We start from the raw sequence: 15945 nt of genomic DNA on the forward strand, positions 1-15945 counted from the left end.
TCCTGTGTTTCCTCGTGTATTCAGCTCCAGCTGATTCCTGTCTACTATGATTGTGGTTTCCAGACCACTTCAACTCTCCTGTGTTCATCGTGTATGCACTTAGCTGATTCCTATCTGCTACTGCTGCCGGATTGCAGACCATCTCAACTCTCCTGTGTTCATCGTGTCTGCACTCAGCTGATTCCTATCTGCTACTGCTGCCGGATTCCAGACCGCCTCAACTCTCCTGTGTTCAGCGTGTCTGCTCTCCGCTGCCTCCGTTACTACTGCCGGGTTCCAGACCGTCTCAACTCTCCTGTGTTCAGCGTGTCTCTCCTCCGCTGCCTCCGCTACTACTGCCGGATACCAGACAGCCTCAACTCTCCCGTGTTCATCATGTTTCCAGTTTTACTTACCACTGCTTCCTGAATATTGCTCCTTTGATTACCGGTTACCTTTCGTGCGCTGCACCAACCTGATTACCGCTTCCATCCTCCAGTGGTCTCTCCTCCTGCCGGCGTTCAGCCGTTCAGGTATCCCTGCACTTCTCCTCGACAGCCTGCTCTCCTGAACCGCGGTATGCATACTTTCCATTGACTTTGCTATTGTATTGCATATCCGTCTGGACTGTGTTGTGTTGATCTCCAGAGTCTTCCATCTACTGAAGCTATTGTTACTATTGACTTTGTTTCCTATTACCTGGATCTCTATAGTGACTTTGTATACTTCAAGCAGCGCTTGTCAGTTATTATTGTATTGTGGTTATCATCATGGGATCAAGTTCCTTGTGCCCCCCGTGTATCCTCTGTATTCCATTCATCTCCTCGTGCCCCTCCTCACATATATATAGCAGTGGTACAACTTGCTGAACGCAGACCACTGACTTCCCCGTTACCTACTTGCACCTGGAACCCATTCCTTCACTATAGACAGTGGTACAACTTGCTATACGCAGACCACTGACTTTCACTACCTCCTCTCTACTCCTGGACATTCCTCCTCACTATAGCAGTGGTACAACTTGCTGTACGCAGACCACTGACTCTCCTCACGTTTACTTGTCCATCTGGTCCCTCGTGTTCATACATCTAAGTCATTACCAGTTGCTGCTAGTCATAGACTTTCCTTGAGCATTCACTCACCATCTGCTGATTCTCCTGTTCCGTTGTCACCCTGCTACCAGAGGACCATAGTACCAGCTATATTACTCTGGTAAGAACATCATCTGGTGATATCCTGGGCCAAGACTCCTAGTGCCCGTGACAGCTAACTAGGCAATTAAAGAGGATAAAGACACCAAGATTCCTAAATGACACACTGCAGTTTGATTAAAAACAAAAGAAAATTGCTTGCTAGATGAGATTAAGCTTCGCCTTTTTAATTTCCATTCAAAATAAACACTAGAAACAGACGTTATTTACAATATACTAGGTTGTTAAGACCTGTAAACAATTATTCCTTTAATCATATTATTTTCTGAACAATTTTCTTGATCAACTTTATATCTAGATTCCTGGTGAATATGTATTTATGGAGTTGTGCATATAGTCAATGCCAAGGTTTCTAATGGACTGTCATTATTATTTTAAAACGCGCCTATTGCCTAGAACACAGTACAGGTAGCCATTTTGTTGGCTGGATCAAACTGGAACTAGAGATATCACTGAGGCACTTTGTGAGGTAGATACATCATATTTCACTGATTTAATTACTTCCTGGTTTCTTGACAGGCTTGATTCTCAGGAACATTGGTATAGGGGTATGTTTTAACAAGGACAATAAAACTGGTGAACAACTGAAAATGTCATAATTTACCAACAAACTCTGTAATATCTGTGGTATCATTCCTCAGGAGAGGTGATCAGGCAGTGCGGAACTTGATCTCAAGTTTGATCTATAATTATGCAGTTATATACTTATCGAGAAATTGTTATCCACAAAGTTCCAATTTAAAGAAAGTAAAGAAAAAACAAGTATAATTATTGCTGAATTTAGGTAATTTTTTCATACATGCAGAGTTTCTTCTTCAAGTCATATAGAAGCTAATTACTAGTCATATAAAACGGCTAATATGTGTTTGTTAATTACTTTTTGGTATTAGCTTGGTGTGGCTCAGATGATCTCTGTGCAGCCATGGGTTAAAATCAAGGAGGGGAAGACTAAATTACTTTATCTCTTTGATTTGGTTTCTAAACTCTTCTGCTCTACCAATTAAGTACTTATGGATAGAGAGTACCAATGAGTACCCAATAGCAATTTATGGCACGGGTCATAAAAGCTCAAATACTTGAAATCTCTCTCTAAGGTTACATCAGTATCAATAATATGCCAAAACCAGTCCCTCACATTCTTGATGATTTTGTGAGATCTCAGGACATCTCAACTGGGTGACTGAGCAGCTGGGATAAGTTTGAATGAAGGGGAATAAGGACAAAGAAAAATGTCATATTTTCTCAAATATCATATTTACAGGAGTCCTGTGTAGTATGTAAATGAAGGGAAACCTATGACATGATGTGTGGCGGTACTATTATCTTTGTAGGACATTCTGGTAAGAAAGTTAGGCCAGTGTAAATAAACCCTGACTTGAAAGGTGTTTGAAAAAAGGTCATAAAAAACTAATTTTCATTTACACGGACTTTCTAAGTCTGACATCACAGGAATGGGGGAATGGGCTGTGGGTTCCTGTAGCATGTTTAAAATGTCCAGTAAATCTAGCAGATTGGTTCACTGAACTGTCCCTTCCTTCCTGTTCTCCCAGCAAGCAGAAAACTTGTTCATTTCTGAGTTTAACATTTTATGTTGATTATTCCATTTTATTTTACAATAAACTATTGTATTACATCTTTGTATGTAATTTTGTTAATTGTTTTTCATCTTAAGCATTGTGGATTTATTTTCCATATTAAATTACACTTAATAAGTTCATGTCTCTGTGGTCTTACAAATACATGCATCACCCTTAGCTTGGTTTTAGAACGCTACATAGTTCAAACAGAGGAGATCATTTGGTTTATGATAACTCTGGGTCAGGGGAGATCATTTGGTTTATGATAACTCTGATTAAAGTAAATTGTAATAGATTAAAGAGAGTACCGAAGGCTTATACAGTAAGAGTGTCAGCTCTTCAGAACAAAAAAACTTGGTGGTGGCATAATTGGTAAGGCAAAGTTAGTGTGTGGGACAGACGGGGAGAGCTTTAATCATTTTTAAACAGACCAGGTGATTGTTGTTTGATTAACCATTTGTCACACGTCACGCAGGCTCAGGTAAGAGCTGCATCGTGACAGTTACTAAGAGGAGCTCTGCAAAATAATTTAGTGAGGAGAGGAATGTTAATGGCAGTGTGGGAAAACACATGGGGGGATTTTGTGCTCCAAATTACAGGAAATACACTTTTCCGGGGAATCCTTAAGAGGGAAATTCAATTGGCCGTGAGGTGCCGCTGATCTTTGCCTCAGTGTCCGGCTGCGCACATTGCCGGCCAATTCTGTACAGAATCTTCACTCATTTTGTTCTTACAGTTCTAGGTGACACGAGGGAAGCGGAGTTTTGAGAAGAAAATTTTAGAGGCGATGCATCGCGCCACCCCGCGGCCAACTGAATCCCCACCCATATCATATTTTCCTTTATATTCACATCTTGCTCTTGGGCTCTGTACTTTGACTTATATCTGTTATGAGCGGGTTGACGTGCTTATATTTTGGCTCTGTGTTTATATAGAAGTACGACACGCCGTTTTGAAGTAACATCCGATGGAGGCGTCCTCCTTCCCGGGCGATATCTTCACACGTTCTATCCGTGGAGTACATTTTTTGCAGTTCTCCTGTGACGTCAGGATCATCGGGGTATAGTTCATCTCCTACCAAATAAACACAGAAATCAGGTATATACATCAAATACGACAGGTCCTTCTTTTCACAGAAGATCTAATAATAATTTTGAAAGCCCAAGGAGGTTAAACCTATATAACTGCAATTAGTTCTCAGTACTTTATGTCTTATATCAGTAAAAAAAAAAAAAACGCTATTACCTTGTATCTACGATTGTTTACTTATGAGAACATACAGTCAAACTCCCACTCTATATTGTCAAGGAACCAAAACGAAAAAACATGAAGCACAAAGTTGTGTAACATGCTGGGAAAAATAAGTCTAAAAACATTCCAAACGTCAAGTACAATAAGGAAAACAGAAAACACAGACGTGGCAATTTGTATAATGACTATTATGGGTTATGAGCTTAAACAGTTTGTTCCAGCATGTAAAATGTGTCCACATTGCAGACTTCCTATGAAACCCCCCAGCTGTTTAGTATTAAAATATTAACTTGAGGGGAAAAAATCACAACAATTATATCCAGTCCTATCTGATATATGTATAGTATTTAACAATTGGATGGCTAATAGACACACACACAAAAATAATGTATAGTATTATAATGTTCCCAAATTTGTTTTGCTCTGATTACATTAAATAACAATTCTAAGTTTGTCATTTTTATACCAAGGGGTATATTTACTAAACTGCGGGTTGGAAAAAGTGGAGATGTTGCCTATAGCAACCAATCAGATTCTAGCTGTCATTTTGTAAAGTGCACTAAATAGATGACAGCTAGAATCTGATTGGCTGCTATAAGCAACATCTCCACTTTTTCAAACCCGCAGTTGAGTAAATCTAGCCCCAAGTGTATTAAAAATATGAATGCTGGGTCAATGTTACAGACCAATGATCATATCATATCTAAAATAGGTCTCTGGGCTTCTAAACTAAAGGACATGTTGCTTCTTGTTCCCGTCCTTCACCGACAACCTCCCCTCCCTTCCTTCCGAATTCCACCAACAAAGGGTGAATCTTGGCTATAACGTAGCTTCTTGTGGATTGAACAGAACCTTAATTTACCAGACAGGAAACTGTACGACATTACTTCTTCATTGGTCCACGTTTTACATGGATAGGGTCACAAGCCACAGTTTGGGCATTTTCACTGCCGCTGATGAAAACATGAACCCACAATTCCTCTGCTGAGTACAAAGCCTATTCTGTTCAGGTATACAATAGTCCTAGACTCCCTAGCCATACCTGCGGTTTTATTCCACTGGGTTTATGATCTCTCAACACCACTGAATGTTAACAATATTTCCAGGAAAAAGTTCACCAATCATAGATTGTCTCCAAACAAGAAACTAACTACAGTCCACAACTTATTGTGCATAGATATAGATTATTCACAGGCTAAAAACATAAGTTAATGTATTACAACTGGTAAGCAGCCAAAAACTCCCATTTTAAGCAATCACCTAAAATGTAATTGGCTGGTTTTGGTGGATTTTTTTGATACCTGTTCAACAGTCAAGATCTTCCTGTAGTGGCATGGGACGAAAATTATCTTCCTAATTAGGAGACTATAAACATTATGATTTAATACAAGTTTTAGATTTACTGCTAAATAAACATGCAAATGTACCAGTAATGTTTATAAAGGTTTCAATCTATGCTGTGCAAATTTAAATACACCATATCTTGATCCCAATATACATTATTTTAAACATCCCATTATTTAATTAATAAGTCCTGTACTTTTTATTTAAAGCCATTTTTTTAAATTCAATAGTATTTAAATGATAAACATTTGTTCACTGTTTTGCAATTACCCCACAATGATTATCATAACTATTTGTCCGCTGTATGTGAAGCACTTTCACCTAGAGATAATTTCCATGGTAAAATAGTCATATGTTTTTTTCCACACAGAGGTCAGCTTAATTCACATAAGTTATACCTGGCAGCGTATGTAACATCCCGTCTTCGACATGAACCATAACCGGCAACCATCTTTCGCAGCCTTCCAGGGCGCGCTGTAGGCTGAACCTCTGTAACTCCTTAATCGTTGTGAAGTTACACAATCTGCTTAAGTTGTAGAATTGAGGAGGTGGGATCCAGGTTTGCTGATATCTATATTCGTCTATGGCTTCCTCCGGTGTCCACCACTAAAATATAAATACACTACGGTTGCAGTACATGAAGACACAGGAATAGAATGTCTGATAATATGTATAACAAGTTATTCTTCACTGGACACAAATTCCCATGATGAGAGCAAATTTTAGCCTTATCTTTCTCCAATAAACATGTTAAAAGGTATTAACAAAATAAGTTCTTAAAGGGTTGAATGGGGTGCCTGCTTTGACTGGCTGTGACACTGGTCCAATCAGGAGGACCACAGTCATGGTCAAAAGTTTTGAGAATGACACAAATGTTATTTTTCACAAAGCCTCAGTTTTTATGATGTCAATTTGCATATACTCCAGAATGTCATGAAGAGTGATCAGATGAATTGCAATTAATTTCAAAGTCCCTCGTTGCCATGACAATGAACTTTATCCCAAAAACAACATTTTCACTGCATTTCAGGGGGGTGGTGCTTGAAATCATTCCTTTGTTAACCATGGTTATCTACAAGGAAACACGTGCAGTCATCATTGCTTTGCACAAAGAGGACTACACAGGCAAGGATATTACTGCAAGTAAGATTGCACCTAAATCAACCATTTATTGGATCATCAAGAACTTCAAAGAGAGAGGTTCAATAGTTGTGAACAAGGCTTCAGGGCACCCAAAAACGCCCAGCAAGCACCAGGACCATCTCCTAAAGTTGATTCAGCTGCGGGATCGGGGCACCACCAGTGCAGAACTTGCTCAGGAATGGCAGCAAGCAGGTGTGAGTGCATATGCACGCACAGTGAGACGAAGATTTTTGAGGATGCCCTGGTGTCAAGAAGGTCAGAAAAGAAGCCACTTCTCTCCAGGACAAACATCAGGGACAGACTGATATTCTGGAAAAGGTACAGGGATTGGACTGCTGAGGACTGGGGTAAAGTCATTTTCTCTGATGAATCCCCTTTGAGATTGTTTGGGGCATCTGGAAAAACGTTTGTCCGGAGAAAGAAAGGTGAGCGCTACCATCAGTCCTGTGTCATGCCAACAGTAAAGCATCCTGAGACCATTCATGTGTGGGGTTGTTTCTCAGCCAAGGGAGTGGGCTCACTCACAATTTTGCCTAAGAACACAGCCATGAATAAAAGAATGGTACCAAAACATCCTCCAAGAGCAACTTCTTCCAACCATCCAAGAACAGTTTGGTGACGAACAATGCCTTTTCCAGCATGATGGAGGACCATAGAATAAGGCAAAAGTGATAATTAAGTGGTTCGGGGATCAAAACATCAAAATTTTGGGTCCATGGTCAGGAAACTCCCCAGAACTTAATCCCATTGAGAACTTGTGGTCAATCTTTAAGAGACGGGTGGACAAACAAAACCCACAAATTCTGACAAACTTGAAGGATTGATTAGGCAAGAATGGGCGGCCATCAGTCAGTATATAGCCCAGAAGTTGATTGACAACATGACAGGGCATTGTCAATCTAAAAGAAGGTCTTCAAAAAGAAGGGTCAACGTTGCAAATATTGACTCTTTGCATAAACTTAATGTAACTGTCAATAAAAGCCTTTGACCCTTATGAAATGCATGCAATTTTAGTTCAGTATACCATATACTTTTTATCTGACAAAAAGGTCTAAAAACACTGAAGCAGCAAACTTTGTGAAAACCAATACTTGTGTCATTCTCAAAACTTTTGGCCATGACTGGAGACATTGCAGAGATTTGCTTCTGGGAGCTCACTGCTAGAAGTGACCTGTGCTGAATACAATGTCGGCCCTAGAAATCGCTACTTCAGGAGGGAAGCTACTGAGATGGTGGTATGGACTGAAGTTAACAACTTGTTTAAAAGACCACAAGACCTGAAATATAAGGTACTAGTAACATTCACAAATAAATCTGCAAAAGTTTCCACAGCTACTTAAAAAAAAAAAAATTAAGATTTTTCTATGCATAACCTCCTGTGAGAATATTAAAGGTTGAGGAAACCCCCACATTGTATAATGACAGACACACACTCTGCGTTTAGATATTAGACAGTATATCAGTCGTGGCCCCTGTCACACTCTTCTGGTTTAAAACAATAGGCACATGCATGAAGATCAGGCCCCCGTTGTACAGAATAAGAGACCAGGGGGTAAATGTATCAAGCTGCGAGTTTGCAGCAGATTTGAAAAGTGAAGATGTTGCCTATAGCAACCAATCAGATTCCAGCTATCATTTATTTAGTACATTCTACAAAATGATAGCTAGAATTTGATTGGTTGCTATAGGCAACATCTCCACTTTTCAAACTGGCAGCTTGATATATTTACCCCCAGAAGTTGATCATATACAGTACTAAGATTCTTACAGCATCAACAAGGAGATAGGACATGTATGTCTTCATTAAATACAATTATTAAAAACAAAATTATATAATATAGACCAGACTCCAATTTTAAATGAGCAATGTCCGAAAATAACATGTTGCATTGCAACAACATTCACCAGATGTTGTCAATTGCATCATATAGACCAGTGATGGGCAACAGCTGGCCCTACGACCAATCACCTGCGGCCCCAGCTCCTACCTGCTTTAATGTCAGATGTGTGTGTTATAACTTGTAACACTTGTATAAAATGCCTGCTGATACGTTATTACAGATAGAGGTCTGTTTCTTTGATTACACTTATTGTTTTAACTTATTACTGAGAATTAGGGTAATGTGTGGCCCTTTTGAAGGTTAGAGGGCCACTGAATATAATCAGTTACCCATCACTGAAATAGACATGATAATGACACCGGGAGCCCCTTATAAAAACATCTTTTTAAGGTTATATTCTCCACTCTCTATTTTGTTTTCAACCTAAACAAGCCATAATAGACCCAAAGAGTCTACTTTGTGGATACAAGTCCTTTTCTATCTCTTGCCATTGGTTAGATACACTCTCTAACATTGTGTATCTAATGGTATCTTTATCTTAAGGCTTTCCTCTCCATGAAGTGGGATCGCATGCACACGTATGACCTACACACAGCATCATCTGTCTGTGAGGTAGAAATCACAAAGTATTGGGGGTACAGTTCTGAGCTTTTACTTAATCATCATCATTTATTTATATAGCGCCACTAATTCCGCATCGCTGTACAGAGAACTCACTCACATCAGTCCCTGCCCCATTGGAGCTTACAGTCTAAATTCCCTAATATAGACACACACAGACACAGACAGACAGACAAAGAGGGAGATAGACAGAGACTAGGGTCAATTTTTGATTGCAGCCAATTAACCTACAGTATGTTTTTGGAGTGTGGGAGGAAACCGGAGCACCTGGAGGAAACCCACACAAACACAGGGAGAACATACAAACTCTACACAGATAAGGCCAGAGTCGGGAATCAAACTCATGACCCCAGTGCTGTGAGGCAGAAGTGCTAACCACTGAGCCACAGTGCTGTTACTTAATGGTTTACAACTCACTTTGAATCCGGAGACTTCTTTCTGATCATCTGTGGCGATCGGCTTGCTTGGTAGACAGCAGATGAAGAACGCTGTATCGTAGCGCCTGGCCTTAGAACTCTTAGAGAACAAGGGGGTCAGCCAGTTGCCCCACTCATGCAGGGCCCAGATGTTGGGAACACATCGTAGCTCCTTGCACATCTCAATAAACTGCTTCGGATTATCCTGAACCTCCTCTCTCCACCTGGCAACTGCGTCTAGATTTTGTCGATAGGCATCTGCGCAATTCTGGTTGTCTTCAATGGTTGAGTCCTCAGGAACGACTAATAAAACACCAGACTCTTCAAACGTCTCTCTTATGGCGCAGATGCGGAAAGCGACCTCTCCGGGAATCAGCGAGCCAAATTTGGTTCTGTCCGTAAGGAACATGGGGGATCGAGTGCTGGACGGCTGGTTCACCACACCTAAGCCAAAGTTGGGTTTCTGGATGTGTCTCTCAAACAGTTTCACCCATTCGTTGGAAAAATCGGAAGCCTCTACAAGGCCTCCGGGAAACACAAAGGCATTTGGCATGAATCCACTTTTCTGGCTGCGTTTCAGTAGCAGAACTTCATAATCAAAATTGTTTTTCTTCTGGTTGTCATTTCTGGCCACCTGAGTCATCACTTTTGGAATGATGTTTCCATGTTGGGATCCAGCCGCTAAAATTAGGGTGGCAGCTTCTTTCCAGTGTCTTAAGGTGTTGTTCATTTTACCAATCGCGGATTGAAACAGAAACTACTATATGGTATGTTGCTCATTCGGTATTCTAATGAAACGCTGGCTGTAGGCAAAAAAATTAATGTGTTAATTGATAAGCCCCTTCAAATTGTACATTACCATACACAAAGACTGAATGGCCATTACATTGCTCTGTCCTAAAAAATATTAAACACGTATTCTTGAACCTTCATGTCTTCTAGCCTACAAAGATACCTGTTTGTTTTCGTTAACGAAGAGGAGGAGACCCTTGAAACGTTATGTATATTTTGTAATAATTATTTATATAATGGCTTTCCCACAATAGGACCACTTTACATTGTTGTGGATGATGAGGCAGCCAACTGGGCACGCTCAGTCGCTGCACCATTGGAGCTAACAGTCTAAATTCCCTACCACAGACACAAAGACACACTAGGGTCCATTTTTGTTGAAAGCCAATTTACCAGTATGTTTTTGGACTGCGCAAGAAGAGATCCACAAAATACAGAGAGAACAGACAAACTACAAACAGATATGGGGTCCTGGTAGGACTTGAACCCATGACCCCAGTGCTGTGAGGCCGCAACGCCAATACTATATAAGTGCAGTGACAATATAAGTTACATACCATGAACAAGGAGCGGGGGAGAGAGAAGCAGAAGAAACACCAACCCCTACCACCACTGCTTCTCCTAAAGACACAGTCAGGGGCACCGAAAGGGATGGAAGCAGAGCCAAAGTACTGGCTCTGAAGTGGGAGGGGCCACCCATTTGATGTGGCTCCACCCTCTTCTGTGCCTATGGAAGGGGCTCCAAAAAGTTGCTGTATAGGGGCCCGAGATTTCTCTTGGCCACCCTGGAGATAGTACTGGTGAGTACCCTGGGCCATGGGAGAAGGAGAGGCACAAGGAGGATGTATGAAATAGTCTCCTATTCCTCCATATTCTATAAACAGGCATATAAAACTATATTGGCATATTGGCTAATTGGGGGCATAGTATTGACTATATAGTGACATGAGAGGTTATATTAATGTACACTGGCTATGTGGTAGCATGAGGATAAATGGAGGCTGTGTTGACATATTAGCTGTCTGGGGTTTATGTGAGTGTATATGGAGGCATTTGAAGACACAGTTTCATAGGTTGTTTTGTCATACTGTGCACATTACATTTTTGCTGTATATAATTTGTTTTACCTTAGTATGCGTGCCAAGTATTCAATTCTATGCTGCTATCAACAGAACCTTACATCAGTGGTAGATTTTATTATAAATATATAGAATATTAATTTTTGCTGTAATAGAATGATACGCAACATTAAATGTGTCCAGTGCACCGATAAAGTTGCTATTTAACTGTTTGGCTCTAATTTAATATATTAATTCTGCAACATCATTTGAGTCCCAGGACTCGGCTTTCAAATATAGTGCGCAAGAGGTGTTAACACATGCGCCAGTGGCCTCGACCTGAGCCAGTCCCTGATATAAGCGGATAATCTTTAGAATGGAAGGTCACACCCCACAGATCCAGCATTCCTGTTATTTGGTATTGCTGACCATGTAAAGTGATATGTTATCACTTAGTTTTTCATTGTTGCAATACTTATTTTAATACAGAAGTGGAAGCTGCTCAATCAGTTTATAGGCTATAGCAGGTGCTTGAAAGGGTGGGGTTATTCTAAAAGGAACAAACACACACAATGTTCCCCCAGCACACTGCTATAGCCAGCAAAAGACCTGTCATTTCTACTGTAGATAAAAATGCAAAAGTCTTAGTTGCACACATTTGCAAATGTATGTTAAAGCCACCCATCACACCAAGGCGCTTTTGCTAATAGGGTGGTCCTAACTCTAAACAATGAGAATCCCATATATTTGGGCCATACATATGTGTTTTTAAATTGAGTTATTTTAATACAGTTAATATTTAAATGTCCATTCTTACTAATCCTAACCACTTACTGATCCATGATTGACATTGACTTCATTTCAATACATATAGTTGACACCTTTTTCCAGGGACAATCACAGGTTTTAAGAAATGTCCCTATTTTCACAAATGGCCAACAGTACAGTACAATTTCTATTATTCTGTATGTAAACATTACTACCCATTATTGTTCTCTGGAGTTTATCACCATAATATGTATTAAAGATAAGTATCAAATATGCAAAACAAAAAAATAAAAAAAAAGATTATAGCCATGTTTGGTAAACATGTAGAAAAGTTTACCAGCAACAAGGTGTTCTGTTCCTGTTGGCACCTGTGCTTATGCTCTAAGTTAAAAAAAAAAGTGCAACTTGCCAGAAGGTAATTAATGAATAGGAGCTACAAATGTTCCAGGACTACAGTCCAATCAAGGACAATATTAGAACAGTGCTATAACAGGGAAAAATAAATAACTGTTTAATTGGAATATTATAATGTTTAGGAGCCATTACATTCCATACTGGGTACACACAGAAAATAATGTTACTAAAAACCTATATATATATATATATATATATATATATATATATATATATATATGTTACATCTACCCTGTTATCAGCAGGAGCAAAGCTCGTCTAGTGTGGGGTGATCAGATAACAAGAGACATATACAAACACGTACATACTAGGAATGCAATGCATTTAATACATATATATTAACATTTAAATTATATGAACACATTGAGCACAGGGGTAAGAACTAATTATAGAGTATATTGTATGTAATAGTATAAACATAACACAACCAAGACAGAATGTTACCTGAACTTGTGTCCTTCCTACTGTATCATAGCCAGGAGGCAGCCATTAGTTGTGACAGGTCTGTGACTACAACTCCCAGAATGCCGAGCGGCGCCCATCTCAGTGACAGCACTCACTATGCGGTGAGGGTACAGCAGCGCCCCCGTGTGACTCGGATGAATAACAGCATCTGTTTTAATACCATATTGGTCTTTTATAATTATTTTATGATAACATGACATGTGGGAGGGTTATTTACTAACATCGTTGAAAGGTGCAAATCTGTACTAAAACCATAGAAACTAATCAGGCATTTGCATTTACAAAATGATTGACATGGATTTATTGAGCCTGGGGGTGTGGGAGTGGAAAGAATTTATATAGTACAGGTGGTCAATTTTAAAACATAGGGACTATAAAGACAATAACAAAGCAGAGACACATCTGTAAGACCTAAGACTGTACCTGGAAAGTAGGGACAGATAGCAAATATTTTTATTTTTTTTAATACACCTTTTTGTTATTTTGTATTGGCCAAACACAAAAATAATGGAAGAGGTGGTGTTGGGTAGTGGGTCATAAGCAAGTGAGTGGCACCATTGCTAATTTAGGGTGTATTCACTCACAGTGCCAGGGGAGGCCTTACTGCAATGATGGACAACCCAATATACTTCAAGGGCCGTCAACCTCATACCGCTCAACATTTAGAATCCCGAAAGCGTGACAAAATAAGCCCCGTTCCCATCCCAATCAAACTCCACTCACAAATGGGTACATTCGGTTAAAACACCACACCCTTTTATGTTAAGCCTTGTCCCCTTTTGCGGTCCGCGAATAGGGATGTCCTGGCAAAATTAGGACATTTGGGAGGTATGCAACCTCCAAAAGGGCCACAAAATACCCTTAATTTCAAAACAACTTCAGCACCCACACATCACTCATCTCACAATGCACCCACATGCCCACCTGCTCCAAAATTCCACCACGTGTCACTCGGATCTGTCACTTGCTCCAAAATATGACAAAATGTTCCTATATGTAGTCCTAAACTCCCGCACATAAAACTCAGACCTCCCCATACTCAGGGGCACCAAGAGGGGGTGCAGGTACAAAAGGGCTCAGGCCTGATTTGGGGCCCTATCTTGCCTATAAAGCGGGAGGAGTCACAAACCTGGTGTGGCCCCCTCCTGTTGCATACCACTGGCTTGCTGCTTTGTGAAACCCTGAGTAAGCTTATTGCTGCGGCTATAGAACAACTGTGCCACTAGAGGATGACTCTGGTTTGCCCGAGGCACAGAGTCTAACGGATGTCAGGTCTTCAACAGGGACACCTGCCAGGAGGTGAAGGACTTCCAGCAGGACAACCCAAGGTTAGGATCACTGGCAGACAGCGATGGTCAGGAAACAGGCTGTGCCAATAACAGTAGGTCACCCAAGATGAATACAGGTGTGCATTAAGTGCACTTTTGAACCTTGCCCATGCTATCTTCATCAGGCGCAAACCCAACGTGTGGACGGGCATCAGATACACATGTAAAAAGGACAACAGAGGGGTGCGTGCATGCCTAAGCTGGATGGGTGTCTGGCACCAAGAGCAAAGGATCTTTGGGGGGGTATTATCGATTATTGGCAGTGGTATGTGATCATTGGAAAAGGCCATCCAATCACGAGGTGTCTATCATTCCTAGTCATACCCTGGATCCTGAAGATGGAGGCCGACCAGCGTCGTTCCCCAGAAAATGAAAGTACTGAATTCCAACTGTGCAAATTTTGGGGATTGCAGGGGAGTGCGGGGGATGAAAAGATAAATTGGCAAGATGGAAAGCCATAAAGTATTACATTTAAAACAGGGATAATCTGCAATGGAGCAGGGGCTGTCCCACTTCTAACCTGTCAGTGAATGGAAGCAGGGATTGACATCAAAGTAATTAGCATTGTGAGGGCAGATCTTATCATAACTGTGTTATGTGCGTATTGTCGCTAACCAATAACGATTGTCGAACCTCGATTTACTGTTTCCAAAGCACAAAGATTTATTCGCAATAAGTAGAATAATATGCTCAAACGAAGTAATAGTAAATACAGCCGTTACTTATCGCAGGCGCTCTGGATCCAGTGCAGTCATTCAATCCTGAAGCCTGGGGACAATATGTCTGCACTCTAGATCACAAGCTGCTGCTTATATACACAATCAAATACAGTAATACAATGAAGATGGTATAGCTTGCATCTATTGGTCCGGGTCTCAGGAATGTCCAAGGGGTCGTCAATCATTGGCTGGTTCATCCTAAGGAATCCAAAGGAGGGGGTCATCTCTGCAGGGGGTATGCTCTGCTCTTCCCGCCAGGATTCCTTAGTTTTAAGTAATTCATAATTCCCTATCATTCATAACTTGCGTATGCACTCTGCGATTCCCTCGCAGAGAGAACCAATCAGTAGGATATGTAACGAGGTTCATTATGATACCACTCATGATGTTATTCCTTCAACCCGTTCCGTGTATTTCACGAATATGCATGTAACTCTGATATAACATATAAATACTACTATATTTCGACATAACTGACTATGTGTTGCAACTACCATTAATGTGTACTATTTTATAAGTATGCGTGTTTGTGCGAATGTATGGTAAAAGACCAATTACTGTTGCTGCCACGTGTAGTGGATGCGTACGCCCTTTCACGCCGTAGCGTGCCCTTGTACGTCGATGCGTACCGTACGCATCTTTTCAAAGACAACCAAGTTTGCTAGACTTTAATTGAAATGACTTTATCCAATTTGCTGACTTCGACAACTGGTATCCTCTATCAGACTGGGAGCGTGGCGCTTGGCTGTTACATCATAACCCAGCGCCACACTCCAGGTCATGACTGGAAGAGCAGCTAACAACTGATACTCCTCCATGATTTTTGCTCCCTGCCGGGAAAATAGCGGTTATGAAGAAACACCTCTTGAATACAGATCTAGGTGCGCTCTGCTCTGGCCGACACACTACAATGCAGGATACGTCCAATACATATGTGGAATATAATGTCCCAAAAGAAAAAAAGCATTTCATTATTGTCACCTGCTTATTCATGAAAAATATTTGTAGTTTTTTTCAT

At 40.6% G+C, this 15945-nt stretch overlaps 1 protein-coding gene across 1 annotated transcript; it reads right to left on the reverse strand.

The window, feature by feature from the left end:
* Positions 1-1336: 1336 nt before the first annotated feature.
* NUDT19 (nudix hydrolase 19) lies at positions 1337-12956 on the reverse strand. Its single transcript, XM_075189203.1, has 4 exons — positions 12860-12956; positions 9385-10186; positions 5761-5968; positions 1337-3841 (listed from the first exon to the last, which is right to left on the reverse strand). Exons 2-4 carry the CDS (start codon positions 10111-10113, stop codon positions 3615-3617), a joined length of 1164 nt encoding a protein of 387 aa, XP_075045304.1. The 5' UTR covers positions 10114-10186; positions 12860-12956; the 3' UTR covers positions 1337-3614.
* Between the last annotated feature and the right edge of the window lie 2989 nt (positions 12957-15945).

This window comes from Mixophyes fleayi, chromosome 10, assembly GCF_038048845.1.
Source record: "Mixophyes fleayi isolate aMixFle1 chromosome 10, aMixFle1.hap1, whole genome shotgun sequence".
Classification (NCBI taxonomy): Eukaryota; Metazoa; Chordata; class Amphibia; order Anura; family Limnodynastidae; genus Mixophyes; species Mixophyes fleayi.